The sequence below is a fragment of the Erythrolamprus reginae genome, chromosome 1, assembly GCF_031021105.1.
Source record: "Erythrolamprus reginae isolate rEryReg1 chromosome 1, rEryReg1.hap1, whole genome shotgun sequence".
In the NCBI taxonomy this organism is placed as follows: domain Eukaryota; kingdom Metazoa; phylum Chordata; class Lepidosauria; order Squamata; family Dipsadidae; genus Erythrolamprus; species Erythrolamprus reginae.
In genome coordinates, this window is record NC_091950.1 from 206686343 (window position 1) to 206703635 (window position 17293).

Genomic DNA, 17293 nt, shown 5'->3' on the forward strand with positions numbered 1-17293 from the left:
TACATTTTCGCCCGGCAACAAGCGACGCCTGACAGCTCTCTAAGATTGGCGCCAAACCGCAGCAGCCAATGAGAGGCAGGTAAACAATCCTTCTTGTACATAGTGAATCTTGCTTAACAACTCATGTTTTAGACTTTACCTAGTTACAGAATATAGTGGAAACTTCTGGACATAACATGGCTAGGGTGGCTTTCCTGCAGGTTTGGCTTGTTTACCAACTGCGGCCCTATCTTGACCAGGAGGCGCTCCGCACAGTCACTCATGCCCTCATCCCCTCTCATCTTGACTATTGTAATACGCTCTACATGGGGCTGCCCTTGAAAAGTATTCAGAGACTTCAGCTGATGCAAAATGCAGCATCGTGTGCAATAACGGGTGTACCACATTACGCCCGTATTACTCCATCTCTACGTGAGCTGCATTGGTTGCCAGTCAGTCTCCGAGCACAATTCAAAGTGTTGGTTATCACCTTTAAAACTCTAAATGGCTCAGGGCCAGACTATTTACTGGACCGCCTCCTCCCTCCTCCCTCATTACGGCCAGTAAGGGCCCACGGAGTCAGCCTTCTCCAGGTCCCATCTGCCAAACAATGTCGGTTGGCGGGACCTGTGACCCTATGGAATCAACTGTCCCCAGAGATTCGCATTATCTCCTCCCTCCTGGTTTTCCGGAAAGCTGTTAAAACCTGGCTTTTCCGGCAGGCCTGGAATTAAGACTGATAGTTGCAAGTATGGTTTTATAATACATGTGATTTTAGTGATGTTTTTATTAGTTTTTTACTTATATTGTATTTATACTTGTTGTCAGCCGCTTAGAGTCCATTTGGAGTGGGAGGCATATAAATGCAATAAATAAATAAATTGGAGATTAGAAAAGAGGCCATTTACACTCACTTTTGACACATAGTAGCTTTTATTAACCTAACACCAGGTCCCCAGACACTTTGGATGACAAGAAAGACATAGAAAGGAAGCCAAGCACAGACAGCAACCAGCATATATAAAGCAATTGAAATTACCTCAGAAATATTACCTCAAACTACCTTGAAAATATATAAGTATATATATTTCAGATTATCTTGAAATATATAAGTGAATCAGAGTAACTGGAAGTAACTGTTTAATGGACATCTACTGGCTATCAACTTTTCTCAAAAGCACAATATGTTACTCTTATTCCACAATGTAACATCCATCATGTGCAGCACTGCAGAAAGCCACATCTGGAAAGCCACATCTGCATTTCTGGTCTATTGGGTTTCCAAAGACTATGAATCACTTTAAGTTATAACCAGTGAAGTTTATATTGCTATTTGATTATAAAGCTTTTGGTCTTAAAACGTTGGAGTATATGATGTTTCCTTTTCAGTCTCATGTTGAAACAGTGGGTCATGCTTATTCAACCATGCATATATTATGTTAATATGAAATTTGCAGGTTATTTCAAGAATGGCGAGATTCAGGAGATCATCTTGTAGAGGGAAAGCTTTAGCTTTTTTGTGCATTAGCCACCCAGAGTTGCCTTACATCAGAAGTAGCTGGCATAAACATTCAATAAAGAAAGAAAAATTAAATATAGTATGTACCGTAATCATTTCAGCACTAAACACAAAACGTAAATTACCGGTGTGTATATATATATATATGCATGGGGAAATCTACCATGAAAGAAATTTGTTTCCCTGCAATATCAGAAAAAAAAATGAAATGGAACAGATTCACAAATCATTGTATGTAACAATTATAAAAATAAATGTAGTCTTTGACAATTAAATGCAGATTTATGTACAAACAGCCACAAATGCATAAAATCTTCAGTCTTTTAGAACTGTGTCTATGTGGCTAACTTATGCACCCAAACCCTGCTGGTATTAAAATGCGCCATCCAAATTGGGGCGCACAACTGAGATGCCATGAATCAGCTTTGGTAGAATAACTGGTATACTTTCTCTTGTTTGGGTTAATGGAATAGGGATGTATTTAAGCTTGGGTGGTTGATGTGGTATTTTGTAACACAAAGAAGTAAGATCCAAGATTCCGTCTTGATTCAAACTCCAGGAATCATAGACTTCAGCTGTAGGGTATGGTTTTGGAGGATGTACCATCTTCATGAGTTTTGGCTCCAACACAAGTTGCAATAGATCTTTCTTAAACATTTCCCAGGCATTCTGTCGAAGGAAGATCTGACACAGCTCATCGTCACTGAAAAGTGAAAGCAATATTTAAAATCTGGATTCCTCTTTTTAAAGCAGCAGATCTTTCGATTTCTAAGTGTCTAAGTATTGTTTCTCAACCTTTAAATGAACTCATCGGACATGACTGTCAAATCCCACCAGCATCTTTCCCTCTTCCCTGTAGTATTTAGGAAGTCACGATGACTCTCCTTGTTTCCTCTTGTTTCTTCTGGTTGAAGCTTTTTATCTCACTTAATGCCTGATTTGTATTTGGAAGTTGAAATATGGCACATATGCAAGATCTAATCTGGATCAATCATGGTGACCAGAGGTCTACTCTTCTGAGCTTTCAAACTTGTGTTGGAGTGCATCCTCAGGGAACCTCTCTTTCTTGCAGGGGTTTCAAACCTTGGCAATTTTAAGACTTGTGGACTTCAACTCCCAGAATTCCTCAGCTAACTTTTTTGGCTGAGAACCTCTGGGGAGTTGGTCCACAAGTCACCAAGGTTGGAGACCCCTGCTCTATGTGCTTTGGGCTCCAGTTCCCTGAGGATAGGCTACAGCATGAGCCTCAAAGCTATGATACTTGCAATAAAGCTATGCTTTGAGGAATCTACCTTGGAGTTGAAACCCTGACACTCAGAAGAGTAAAACTCTGGTCCCAGTGTTTGACCGAAATTGGATTTTGCAACATTATCCTGGGACACATAATTACCTTTGTTTATGGCATGTGTGTATAAACTCATTATGTCCATGGGGATACTGTTCTTTGTCTTTACACTTTATTCTCTTCTGTTCTTGACAGTTAGTCAAGTACCTCTGCATGGTGGGGAGGAAAGGGTGCTCCTTGAGATTTGATATACAAAAAGTGCTGAAGCTGAGTCAGCGGGATTCCAGTCTGACAGTTCATGGTTTTACACCCAGTGCATGCCTATAGAGATTCCATAGTGCTGGACACACAATTCTCTGTTACAAGGATGAGAATCCTTCTTCTATTAATCAACTACCCAAACTTCATCAGGGCCCTTGCTCCTTGCAACCACCATTACTAACATTTCTTTCACCAGTACACAGAGCCTCTTGAACACTCAGAGATAGTCATAATTATTTAGTAATGATTGTTCAGTACTTCGAAAAGGAGATATTCCTGATTAGAGCTGCTGCTTAAAATCTTAATGCTTTAAAACTGTTGTGGGAAATATTCTGAACAATTTGGGAACAATAAAAATGTGGTCCATCCAAACAGTTGTTCTCTATCTCACTTACAAACCTGCTCTTATGTGTTACAGTGCTGCTAACAAATACTTATTTGGATTCAGAATTATGAAGGGGAAGACAATGTATGTCTATAATAGAGGCTTAGATATTGGAGAAAAAGAGGAAAGTTACATTTACATAGATATCCATAGATCACCAGTTTAGGGCAGGAAGCCCTTTAGAAGAGAAGTAGCTTTTAAGGAAACCCATGGGTAGCTGTATATTGAACATTTTTGTTAAAAGAAAAAGAAAGAAAAACTGAATTACTTTGCCTATTTTTCAAATACGACTTAATTCTTTTTCTTGGAAAGGACAAATGTAAGCCCCTAACCAGCCTGATGAAAAATATTAAGGAGACTCTAGAAATTCCCTATAGATCAAAGGATTTCCAATTCCAGAATGACAAAAAGTGTACGTTACTAGTGTTAATAGCAGCAGTAACACTACAGGTCGTCCTCAGGGTACGAAACTAAGGAAGCCTACCCATTAGATTCGTAAATGAAACAAAAGTGTCAAATGTATTAGACTCAATTTTAAGAATTTTTAAAAATCAAATTCATTAATTGGATCAAATGGATCGTTAAATGAACAAAGACTATTTCCCAATTCATTAATTGATTGCTGCCATCGCTAACTGACTTTCCCCGCCAGCCACCTATCAGCTGTTTCCCATGCATCCTTCGGTTGAGGAACTAAATTGCCTCCGAGCAGGTTCGCACAGCTCTCCGTTTGCAGTAGCTTTTTTTTAAAAAGCCATTCGCTGTTAGTCAGCTCAAGCTTCTTCCGACAGCTGCCCAGAGAGGGGTGGGATGGTAATTTACCAAATTCTCAGATTCCAGTAGCTTTAAAAAACCAACAACTTGTCACTAATTAGCTTAAGAGTCTCCAGAGGGAGTTGAGGTAGGGATACTTAATATTAAAAGCTCCAAACTTGACTGTAAAACATAGGACTTTAGTAATTGAGTTGTTGAAGCGTGGAACTCATTACCTAACTCTGTAGTGTCATCCCATAACTCCCGACATTTTACCCTTAGTTTATCCACGGTTGACCTCTCCAGATTCCTAAAAGAGGGAAGGGGTGTGCCAGCGTGTCTCCCGTCCTCCGTCGTACTGCCTCTCCTATATTTTTTTTTATATAAGGGGTGTACATAAGTGCACTGGTGTGCCTTTTGTCCCCTGTCCAATTGTCTTTCCTTTCTCTCACTTATCATATATATTCTCTTTCTTTCATATATCCTCTCCTCTAATTTCACTTTACCCTTATATATATTACTACATGTCTATTTTTCTTCCTATGTATTTGTGTATTGGACAGATGAATAAATAAATAAATAAATAAAATAAATATCCTTCTTCTATTCCTTTGTCTTTTCTTCTATTCTTTCATTGATATATATTATTCCTATATCTTTTCTTCTATTCCTTCATTGATATAACTTACTATGAGTATATCCTCTGTAATCTTTATTATGTTTTGGACAAAATAAATAAATAAAATAAAATAAATAACTCTTCCAGAGATGGAAGAGACCTTGAAGTCATCTAGTCTAAACTACTGAGAGTATTTCTGATAAATGCCTATCCAGTCACTTCTTAAAAGCTTCCACTGATAGGGCACTCACAATTTCTGGAAGCAATTTAAATTTAAAGCCTACAATCTACAATAATATATACTAATAAGAGCCATGGTGGCACAGTGGTTAGAATGCACTACTGCAAGCTACTTCTGTTGACTGCCGACTGACTGCAATTTGGCAGTTCAAATTTCACCAGGCTCAAGATTGACTCAGCCTTCCATTCTTCCAAAGTGGGTAAAATGAGGACCCAGATTGTTGGAGGCAATATGCTGACTCTATAAACTGCTTAGAGCGGGCTGTAATGCACTGTTAAGTGGCATATAAATCGAAGTCCTATTGCCAATCTCCAAAATAAAAACAAGGAAAAACAATGTTATAGAATGCTTAGTCTATGTGCTAGCTAGCATTTCTACAAGCAGCTTCAAGGCAAATGGAAACAAACTTTATCTTTACAAAGTACTATACTTACAAACACAATAGTTTGCAAAGTATAATAGTACTTAAAAAGCAGAGCAGTTCCCAAAGTGCTTAGTACTATAGAATAACAAAAAAAGAATACATTTTAAAATACTTACAGAAGCAATTCTAGCATTCAATTCAATTCTATCCTAGTCCTCAATCCCACGCAGCATCCAAAAAATACAAAACAAAACAAAACAAAAAACTCTTGGCACTTTGCTAGCTGCAAAAATCACTAAATCATGTTTGGTCATGTGACCAGGTACCAAAAAACAACAATAAACCCTGCCAACTTCAAGAAATTGCATGTCATAACCCAAAACAGCATAGGCAAGTCACAGAGTTAAAAATGGCCACCACTGCAGCAGTGACTGAATCCAAGTCCCATGGCTGCAGAGACTTCCTTTTGGTTTAATTTTGTTTAATTTCTAAGGTTAGTACCTTTCTGAATACATTCGTTCTTGTGAAAATTCACTAAATGAACGTTCGTACCGGGGGGGGGGGTGTCATTTGTATTGTTTAGTTGTTCATTAGATAAATTGTCTTTTTCCAGGAAGACAAGGCAGCTTCCATAGAATTCCCCCTTCATTTTATCACAGCCACAGACCTATGAGATAAGGAAGTGCTGAGAGCATGGGACAAGCCCCATCACTCAATGGGTTTCCATAGCTGAGCATGGATTAGAACCAAGATCCCTCCAATCCTAGTATCTTATCTGCTATATCACACTGGTGATAATTCTGTAGAATGATTCTTGGTTTCTTCTTCATCCCAAAGAAAAAAGGAAGCCAGCTGCTTGGAGTTCTATACAAAACTTTCAAATTTGAACTCTATTCGTACTAAGGAAGTTCTGCAAGGTATTCACTAGATACAGTAAATGATGCATGGACTCCCTTGACCATGATCCAACGTTGATCATGAGCATTTCCACATGAATTCAGCAAATGCCAGCCTCAACTACACCCACCTGGGATATTTAACCTTTAGTTTGTTCAGTTTCATGAGAATGACGTCATCAGCCCATGCCTCAATCTTTTCTTTTTTCAGGCGGATTAGCTCAACTCCTTGACTGACCATAATGATGACACGACTGTCATCCAGATTTACCTAAGAAATACAAACGGTGTACCTGTCAGCTTATATCATGGATATAGTGACCAGATGTTCTTTCTTATAAAGAACATTATTTCAGAAAGGTATCCTTTAGATCTATTTTTCAAAATCCTCACTTGTGTCCTTTATTTTGGGCATTTAACTTTTAACATACAAAGAGTACCATTTAATGCAGTCTGCAGAAATACTTCCTTCTAAGAGCATTTCATGCTTTTTAGCTATTTTTATTAGAGCATGTGTTTTTGTAAAAAATTTCTTGGTTTTCCTCTTGAATCTTCCTTTATAAAACAAAATTATAACATAACCAATTAAACATTTTTACCTTTAAGAAGCTTTCAGATTTCCCCCCTCTTTTAGGTTTGTCTTTTAATTTTTCCAAGAAAAGATGGTCATTGTAACCATGGAGCAACTTTTGAATGTTTCAAATAGCCCAATGGAATATTGCGCGAGGAAGATTCCAGTGCTCTATATAGACTAGGGGTCTCCAACCTTGGCAACTTTAAGACTTGTGGACTTTATGAAGTCCGCAAGTCTTTTAAAGTTGGCTGAGGAATTCTGGGAATTGAAGTCCAGAAGTCTTAAAGTTGCCAAGGTTAGAGACCCCTGATATGGACCATACATACCGCCACTTCCATATAGATTGAAATTTTTCACAAAATCTAACTTTAAATCTTTAAACTTGTATTTTTTATATACATACTGCCATCCATATATATATAACATGTGAAACATATATGGATACACACATACACACACACACACACACACATACACACATCACACACACACACACACACACACACACATATATATGTGTGGAGGTTCAAGTCCCAGTGGGTATGGCTAGCTGATGAGGCCAAAATAAGGCCGAAATAGATCTATCCTAGTCTCCCTTAATTTTCAAATTCAGCTTAAACATGTGACACATACAGATAGAATTGTCGGCTATCAATAAAATTAACTGCCTTGGAAATGGCCCTGGGTTGGGCCGAGAGGCAAAAAAGGAGCTGTGATGTTCCTTCAATATACCAGGGTGATTCGACACAAAATGTAACCCTTCCCTGGTACAGAGCTGAAGGGATTGGATACTGTAGCCTAGAGGATAATTCTCTGCCTTACAAGGCAAAGGTTGCAGGTTCAAGTCCCAGTGGGTATGGCTAGCTGATGAGGCCAAAATAAGGCCGAAATAGATCTATCCTAGTCTCCCTTAATTTTCAAATTCAGCTTAAACATGTGACATATATATTTGTCATTTTTTCTTTGTAGTCTGCTGTGTTCATTTTTTCTTTGTAGTCTGCTGTGTTCATCACTATAGTGGAGTTTCCTTTATCTGCTGGGAGGATTATTATTTCTTGGTTTTTCTTCAGATTGATAAGTGCATCTCTTTCTTCCTGTTGTATGTTGCTTTTAGGAGGTTTACTAGAGCAGAGAATATTAGTGACTTTAAGTCTGATTTTGTTAGCAGTATCTGGGTTGATTTTATTTAAAGTTGTTTCAATTCCACATATGATGTTTTCAGTTGGTATGCGTCTTGGAGTTATTGCAAAATTAAATCCTTTTGAAAGAATATTGGTTTCTGTAGTGGTGAGTATCCTGTCTGATATGTTATGTACTGTTTTGGTCATAAGTTGTTGTGGAGGGCTGGGTTTTTGCTGTACGTCTAGTATTTGGAGTTTCTTATTATGTGTGTCTGTCTTGTATTGGGTTTCTGTTTCTGCTCTCCAGATTGATATTTGTTTGAATTTATCCCAGAGTATAGGGTGTATTTGGTTGCTGATTTTAAGGTGAAGAGAGAGTAGACTTTTGTTGATTTCATCAAGTATGAATCTTTTTTTGTGGAGTTCATTTCTGATTAGGGCTAATTCAGTTCTTTTTAGGATCCTCTCTATGGTTGGGGTTTTTGGGTGGAATTTTAGTTGGAAGTATTTGGGAATTATTTTTTTGTCCCTGCAGTTGCGTAGGAATGTGAGATCACATAAGATGGAGGCTTTTCTGACTTCAAGTTTTTCATAGGTCCTAGTCAGTAGGAAAGTGTCCTCCCCGTAGAGGCAAGATATTTGTTTTCGTAAATTTTCACGGGTATATGTATGTAGATTGTTCTGAGTTCGGGTTTTGCCCTGTGTAATGTTTTGCATGTCTATGCGACGTTTCGGCGAAATCACATTCACCATCATCAGGCTGAAGTTCCAATCTTTGTGTTGTTGTAAATGGAATGTTAGCAACTGTCATTTCTTCCTAGTATATAGTGTGGGGGTGGAGATTTGTTTTGAATGTAGCAAATAGATTGGGTGATTATGTTTCAGTGATCTGATTGGTTGGTGTAATCATAGTTATTAGAAGGAATGACATGGAGATTTTTATGAGGTGTTTTGTTTAAGGCTGATTTCCAAATATAAAATTCTAAAATCATAATTATTAGAAGGATTGACATGCTGATTATTATGAAGTGTTTATTTTGTTTAAGGCTGGTTTCCAAATCTCTGGCAGGCGGGAGGTATCATCTCTTTTATTTATACAAAGGGGTCTCCTCTCAATTTCTATAGCTTCTAGAGAAATTCTTCTATATAAATTCTCTGTTTTGTGGAGTAATTTAGTTTTTTCAAAGTCAATTTCGTGCCCTGTTTTTTTAATGTGCTGGACAAGGGAGGAGGTCTTTTCTTCTTTTTTGACTGCATTCACATGTTCTGCTATGCGTTGGCTCACTCTTCGGTTAGTTTGTCCAATGTATGTGGCTGCACATGTTTTGCAAGGGATTTCATAGATTCCTTGGTATTCCAATTGGATTTTATCTTTGGGGCTCCTTAGGATATTAAACCAATATTCTTTCAAAAGGATTTAATTTTGCAATAACTCCAAGACGCATACCAACTGAAAACATCATATGTGGAATTGAAACAACTTTAAATAAAATCAACCCAGATACTGCTAACAAAATCAGACTTAAAGTCACTAATATTCTCTGCTCTAGTAAACCTCCTAAAAGCAACATACAACAGGAAGAAAGAGATGCACTTATCAATCTGAAGAAAAACCAAGAAATAATAATCCTCCCAGCAGATAAAGGAAACTCCACTATAGTGATGAACACAGCAGACTACAAAGAAAAAATGACAAATCTACTACAAAACCCGGCCTACAAACTCCTAAGCACAGATCCTACCACCTACCTAGAAAAAACCACCAAATCTAAAATCAAGGCCTCTCCCATCAGCGAAGAAATCCAGCAAAAAATCATCCCCAGAGAAAAATCTTCCATATGTCCAAAACTCTATGGCCTTCCAAAAATACACAAAGAAGGAATACCTCTCAGGCCAATAGTCAGTTCTATAGGCTCCCCTCTACAAAACCTTGCCAAATTTTTAGCCAAATACCTTCAACCATATACAGAAACTATTACCTCATATGTTCAAAATTCATTCCACTTTATACAAATAATTAAAAAACAAAACCTACAACCCGATGACCTACTTGTAAGTTTCGATGTCGTGTCCCTGTTCACACAAATACCTATTAAAGAAGCCTTGACAGCTATCCAGGACAAACACAAACCCCCCAAATATATCCTAGACCTTACCAACCACTGCCTGACCAATACATACTTCATCTATAATGAACAAAGATATAAACAGATAGAGGGAGCCCCCATGGGATCACCTCTATCACCTGTCATAGCCAACCTCTATATGGAATATTTCGAAAATAATGCTTTAGAGCAAGCCAAATACAAACCCAAACTTTGGCTGAGATATGTTGATGATACCTTTGTAATTTGGCCACATGGTAAAGAAAAACTAGACAATTTCCTCACACATCTCAACAGCCTACACCCCAAAATACAGTTTACTATGGAAACAGAAATCAATGATCAACTTCCCTTTCTAGATGTACTGGTCTATAAAAAACCCAATGGCAGCCTAGGACATACTATCTACCAAAAGAAAACCCATACCAACCGTTATCTAAATGCACACTCACACCACCACCCCGCACAAATCACCTCAGTGACCAAAACTCTCATCACCAGAACCAAACGCTTAGCTGACCATGAGCACTTAAAAACTGAATTGAACAAACTCAAAGATGTACTAATTTCTAATGGATTCAAAGAGAAAACAATAACAAACCTAATCAATAAAGAGACACCCCCCAAAAAACAAGATCAAGAACAGGACAATGGCACCACCATCCTTCCTTACATCAAAGGCACCACGGATAAAATTAGTAAAATTCTGCACAAACATAACATCAAAACTTCATTTTGCACTAACCAAAAAATATCTAATATCCTAAGGAGCCCCAAAGATAAAATCCAATTGGAATACCAAGGAATCTATGAAATCCCTTGCAAAACATGTGCAGCCACATACATTGGACAAACTAACCGAAGAGTGAGCCAACGCATAGCAGAACATGTGAATGCAGTCAAAAAAGAAGAAAAGACCTCCTCCCTTGTCCAGCACATTAAAAAAACAGGGCACGAAATTGACTTTGAAAAAACTAAATTACTCCACAAAACAGAGAATTTATATAGAAGAATTTCTCTAGAAGCTATAGAAATTGAGAGGAGACCCCTTTGTATAAATAAAAGAGATGATACCTCCCGCCTGCCAGAGATTTGGAAACCAGCCTTAAACAAAATAAACACTTCATAATAATCAGCATGTCAATCCTTCTAATAATTATGATTTTAGAATTTTATATTTGGAAATCAGCCTTAAACAAAACACCTCATAAAAATCTCCATGTCATTCCTTCTAATAACTATGATTACACCAACCAATCAGATCACTGAAACATAATCACCCAATCTATTTGCTACATTCAAAACAAATCTCCACCCCCACACTATATACTAGGAAGAAATGACAGTTGCTAACATTCCATTTACAACAACACAAAGATTGGAACTTCAGCCTGATGATGGTGAATGTGATTTCGCCGAAACGTCGCATAGACATGCAAAACATTACACAGGGCAAAACCCGAACTCAGAACAATCTACATACATATACCCGTGAAAATTTACGAAAACAAATATATATTTTTTTTGCCTCTTCTTACGAACTTTTTTCACCTTACGAACCTGCCGCCGGCAACTGGGATGCCCGACCTCCAGACTTGAGTTCCTCCCGTTTTTTCCCACCCTGTCCTGCCCCATTATCCCCTCTGGATCTCCATGGGTTTCCTCCGTTTTTCTCCACCCTGTCCTGCCCCATTCTCCCCTCTGGATCTCCATGGGTTTCCTCCGTTTTTCTCCACTCTTTCCTGCCCCATTCTCCCCTCTGGATCTCCATGGGTTTCCTCCGTTTTTCTCCACTCTTTCCTGCCCCATTCTCCCCTCTGGATCTCCATGGGTTTCCTCTGTTTTTCTCCACTCTTTCCTGCCCCATTCTCCCCTCTGGATCTCCATGGGTTTCCTCCGTTTTTCTCCACTCTTTCCTGCCCCATTCTCCCCTCTGGATCTCCATGGGTTTCCTCCGTTTTTCTCCACTCTTTCCTGCCCCATTCTCCCCTCTGGATCTCCATGGGTTTCCTCCGTTTTTCTCCACTCTTTCCTGCCCCATTCTCCCCTCTGGATCTCCATGGGTTTCCTCCGTTTTTCTGCACTATTTTCTGCCCCATTCTCCCCTCTGGATCTCCATGGGTTTCCTCCGTTTTTCTCCACTCTTTTCTGCCCCATTCTCCCCTCTGGATCTCCATGGGTTTCCTCCGTTTTTCTGCACTCTTTCCTGTCCCATTCTCCCCTCTGGATCTCCATGGGTTTCCTCTGTTTTTCTGCACTCTTTCCTGTCCCATTCTCCCCTCTGGATCTCCATGGGTTTCCTCCGTTTTTCTCCACTCTTTCCTGCCCCATTCTCCCCTCTGGATCTCCATGGGTTTTCCCCCCCCACTCCGTTCGCCTCAGCTTCGTCTGCCGGCAGCTTTTTTTTTTTAAGCCTTAATGTTTTGGATTTTCCTAATCGGCTTGCACGCATTATTGGCTTTTCCATTGATTCCTATGGGAAACATTGTTTCATCTTGCGAACTTTTCACCTTACGAACCTCGTCCTGGAACCAATTAAGTTCGTAAGATGAGGTATTACTGTATATATAAACAACGCAGTGTTTCTCAATTATTTTCTGTTGTGCCCCTCCTAGGAAGAAGTAAACATTTTGCACCCTCACAACTCTCCACGATATTTTCTTGCAATATTTTGCATATTTTTGCTGAAAAAACTCAAGTGGCTTATCAGCATGATTGGGGTATAATGTGTTTAAATGACGCCTTAATTTATTTGACTTCATGCTGTCCGCTGCCAACATTTTTAGACACAATAAATATACTGGTCTTTCCTCTTCTCCCACCATAGTCACAGTGAAGCTTCGTCATATTTGCTCATCTTAGCTTTCAGGAGACTTACGTTGTCCGTCTCTCTCTCTCTCTTCTCCTTTCTTTTCATCCCTGTTCAATATTTTTCCATGGTGTCTCTTAAGGTTTCTTATCTGCACTTCATATCTCCTGCTCTGTGCTGTGTGTTATTGTTTGGTGCAAAAAAACCCTACTCCCTGCAGCAAAAAAAAGCACATTCCCTGGGGTCATGCACCCCACCCAGCACCGCTCTACGCCCACACAGGGGGACCTGGACCACTATTTGAGAAACACTGATATAAGGAAACATGTGCAACAACTGCCATTGTAATTGCTAAGTAAATACCAGCTTTATTTATTTGTTTGTTTGTTTGTTTGTTTGTTTGTTTGTTTGTTTGTTTGATTGATTGATTGATTTGTATGCCGCCCCTCTCCGTGGACTCGGGGCGGCTAACAACAGTGATAAAAACAGCATGTAATAATCCTATCCCACTATTCCTATTCATAGAAAGGCCTTACATATTGGGTTATTATAGAACAAAATCTACAATCTAAATTTCTAAGAATTAGAATTAATTAAGAACTAAGTGTCCCTAGAGCAGTCGTTTGTCACAAATGTGATATGATTAGATTGGAGTACAGCAGATGGCTATATATATTTTCATTTAGGTTGAAACTACTGTTTTCTTTTTTTCTCCCATGATGCTTGATCCTTGATCAATTTTTACTTTTTTAAAAATGGAGTTCTAGTCATTGATCCTGAAAAATACACATACACACAGCCCTCATATGGCTATCAAATAATATAATAAATGACGTAGAGGAAATTTACATAACTTACATAACCAACTTACATAACCAAAACCTTCAGCTTTACACCATTAGAATTGGGGTGATCTATAGGCCTCCAGGGCAATCTGAGGAACATGACAACAAGATGGTGGATGAGATTACCCTAATGGCAGTAAAGGGAGATATTGTGGTTATGGGTGATTTCAACATGCCTGATGTTGACTGGAATATCCCCAGTGCCCTTACATGCAAAAGTAAGAATATAGTAGAGGCCTTTACAGGAGCAGCTATGGCACAGCTAGTTAAGACACCAACTAGAGGGGAGAATATTCTAGATTTAGTTTTTACAAATGGGAATCGGGTTTCAGAGGTCAAGGTGGGAGAAAATTTAGGTTGCAGCGACCATCTATGTTTGTGGTTTGATGTAAAAACTGATTGTGAGCAATCCTATACTGCAACCAAAGTATTGGATTTCAGAAAAACAAATTTTAATGCAATGGGGGAATATTTAAATAATGAATTAAAGGGGAGGGATAAAATGGCAGGAGCGAGCACCCAGTGGACTGTATTAAAAAAGGCCATCTTAAAAGCCACAAGACTTTATGTAAAGCAAGTAACTAAAGGTAAAAGGAAGAAGAAACCGCTATGGTTTAGCAATGATGTAAGGGCTATAGTCAATGAAAAAAAGGCTGCCTATAGGAGGTATAAAGAGTCTGGAAGTATAGCTGATAGAGAGGTGTATAAAATGAGACAGAAGGAGGCAAAACAGATAATATATGCTGCTAAAGCCTCAAAAGAGGAAGAAATAGCAAAATCTGTAAAGAAGGGGGATAAAACCTTCTTCAGATATATTAGTGATAGGAAGAAGAAAAACTGCAGCATCACAAAGCTTAATACCAGGAATAATACATGCATTAATGGGAATAAGGAGATCGCTGACCATTTCAATAGCTACTTCTGTTCAGTTTTCTCAAAGGACACCTTACAAAATAATACTATAGAGGGATATAGCATTGCTTCCAGCTGTACGGATTCAGCTCCAGTGATCTTAGAAGCCGATGTCTTAGAAGAACTTGAAAGATTAAAGATAAATAAGGCAATGGGTCCAGATGGCATCCATCCCAGAGTTCTTAAAGAACTCAGATCTGTCATTGCTACCCCCCTGACTGATTTGTTTAACCAATCCCTGTTAACAGGAGATGTTCCTGAGGATTGGAGAATGGCCAGTGTTGTGCCTATCCACAAGAAGGGCAGTAGAGAAGAAGCTGGAAACTACAGGCCAGTTAGCTTGACATCAGTTGTAGTTAAAATGATGGAGACTCTACTCAAAAAGAGGATAAATCAGCATCTAAAAAACAATAACTTATTGGACCCAAATCAGCATGGCTTTACTGAAGGCAAATCGTGTCAGACTAATCTCATTGAGTTCTTTGACTATGTCACAAAGGTGTTGGATCAAGGTGGTGCCGTGGATATTGCCTATCTGGACTTCAGCAAAGCCTTTGATACGGTTCCACATAAAGAGCTGATAGATAAATTAGTGAAGATTGGACTTAATCCCTGGATAGTTCAGTGGATTTCAAGCTGGCTGAAGCATAGACATCAGAGAGTTATTGTTAATGGCGAGTATTCTGAGCAGAGAGAGGTTACAAGCGGTGTGCCACAAGGGTCTGTTCTGGGTCCTATTCTTTTTAATATGTTTGTGAGTGACATAGGGGAAGGTTTGGTAGGGAAGGTTTGCCTATTTGCCGATGACTCTAAAGTGTGCAATAGGGTTGATATTCCTGGAGGGGTCTGTAATATGGTAAATGATTTAGCGTTACTAGATAAATGGTCAAAGCAATGGAAACTGCAGTTTAATGTTTCCAAATGTAAAATAATGCACTTGGGGAAAAGGAATCCTAAATCTGAGTATTGCATTGGCAGTTCTGTGTTAGCAAAAACTTCAGAAGAGAAGGATTTAGGGGTAGTGATTTCTGACAGTCTCAAAATGGGTGAGCAGTGTGGTCGGGCAGTAGGAAAGGCAAGTAGGATGCTTGGCTGCATAGCTAGAGGTATAACAAGCAGGAAGAGGGAGATTGTGATCCCCTTATATAGAGCGCTGGTGAGACCACATTTGGAGTACTGTGTTCAGTTCTGGAGACCTCACCTACAAAAAGATATTGACAAAATTGAACGGGTCCAAAGACGGGCTACAAGAATGGTGGAAGGTCTGAAGTATAAAACGTATCAGGAAAGACTTAATGAACTCAATCTGTATAGTCTGGAAGACAGAAGGAAAAGGGGGGACATGATCGAAACATTTAAATATGTTAAAGGGTTAAATAGGGTTCAGGAGGGAAGTGTTTTTAACAGGAAAGTGAACACAAGAACAAGGGGACACAATCTGAAGTTAGTTGGGGGAAAGATCAAAGGCAACATGAGAAAGTATTATTTTACTGAAAGAGTAGTAGATCCTTGGAACAAACTTCCAGCAGACGTGGTTGGTAAATCCACAGTAACCGAATTTAAACATGCCTGGGATAAACATATATCCATTGTAAGATAAAATACAGGAAATAGTAAAAGGGCAGACTAGATGGACCATGGGGTCTTTTTCTGCCGTCAGTCTTCTATGTTTCTATGAAATACATTAAATCACTCTTATTCAGGATTATTTTTGCTTTTTTCATGTTAATGTAGCCATTGTATCTTTATCACTATCCCAAAGTGTCAGCTTACAGATTTACTTACTATGTAATCTCCTTTAAAGAGTTGATCTAGTCGGATGTATACAGCTGCAGCAACAGAATTTGACAGAATTTCTCCATAGGCTGTAGAGTGTGATTTCTCTCTGAATACACCTGATACAACATTCTGTACCATCTCTGCTTCTACAGATGGTACCGGTTCCTGAAGGACACTTGAATTTAAGCAGATAAACTTATATATTAACTCTTGCTTGTTCAATGTAGGGTTTTAGTCTCAAAGACCAATACTTTCCCCTCTGAATTCACAACAAGAACCAACTTTGAAAAATAAACATACAATGATCATTTTCAAAACAAGGCAGCCTCTGCTGTAATTTTCCTTCCCTATATTAGCCCTTGGAGACAGAACAAACCAGGAAGCAAATTCTGCAGGAGAACCAGAATTCTACTTTATTTAGGTGGGTTCTAATGCAAACTCCTGCAAGTCTGATTCTGTTTTTTTCTCCCCTCTATCTTATATCCTGGGAGGCAGGGAGGACCAACCTGAGTCTCCTCCAAATGCAGTTTCCATTCCCAAGATTTAAGGAATGTGCCTGTCATCAGTTTCTGAAGATATGCTTCAAGTACATTTCCCTGGCTCTCCATATCCTAACTCAATGTGTAGTCCTCTATGGAACTACATCTAAATTGGGAAGAGAAGCATGCAGTTGGATTTCTCAAGGCTCCATCTTAATCCCAGTACTCTTCAACATCTTCATAAATGACTAAGATGAGGATATAGAAGGGAAACATCAAAGTTGCAGATGACACCAAACTGGGGGAAATAGCCAACACTTTAGAAGATCGACTCAAGATTCATAATAAGTCCAAATAAATCAATGAA

At 38.8% G+C, this 17293-nt stretch overlaps 1 protein-coding gene across 1 annotated transcript in view; it reads right to left on the reverse strand.

Annotated features, from left to right (window-relative positions):
• Positions 1 to 1818: 1818 nt before the first annotated feature.
• The window catches only part of LOC139156422 (cyclic nucleotide-binding domain-containing protein 2-like), a 29805-nt gene continuing 14330 nt past the window's right edge, over positions 1819 to 17293 (reverse strand). Inside the window, 3 exon segments of the mRNA XM_070731998.1 lie at positions 1819 to 2201; positions 6434 to 6573; positions 16454 to 16622. Of these exon segments, the coding sequence (XP_070588099.1) occupies positions 1871 to 2201; positions 6434 to 6573; positions 16454 to 16622 (640 nt within the window). The 3' untranslated portion in view covers positions 1819 to 1870.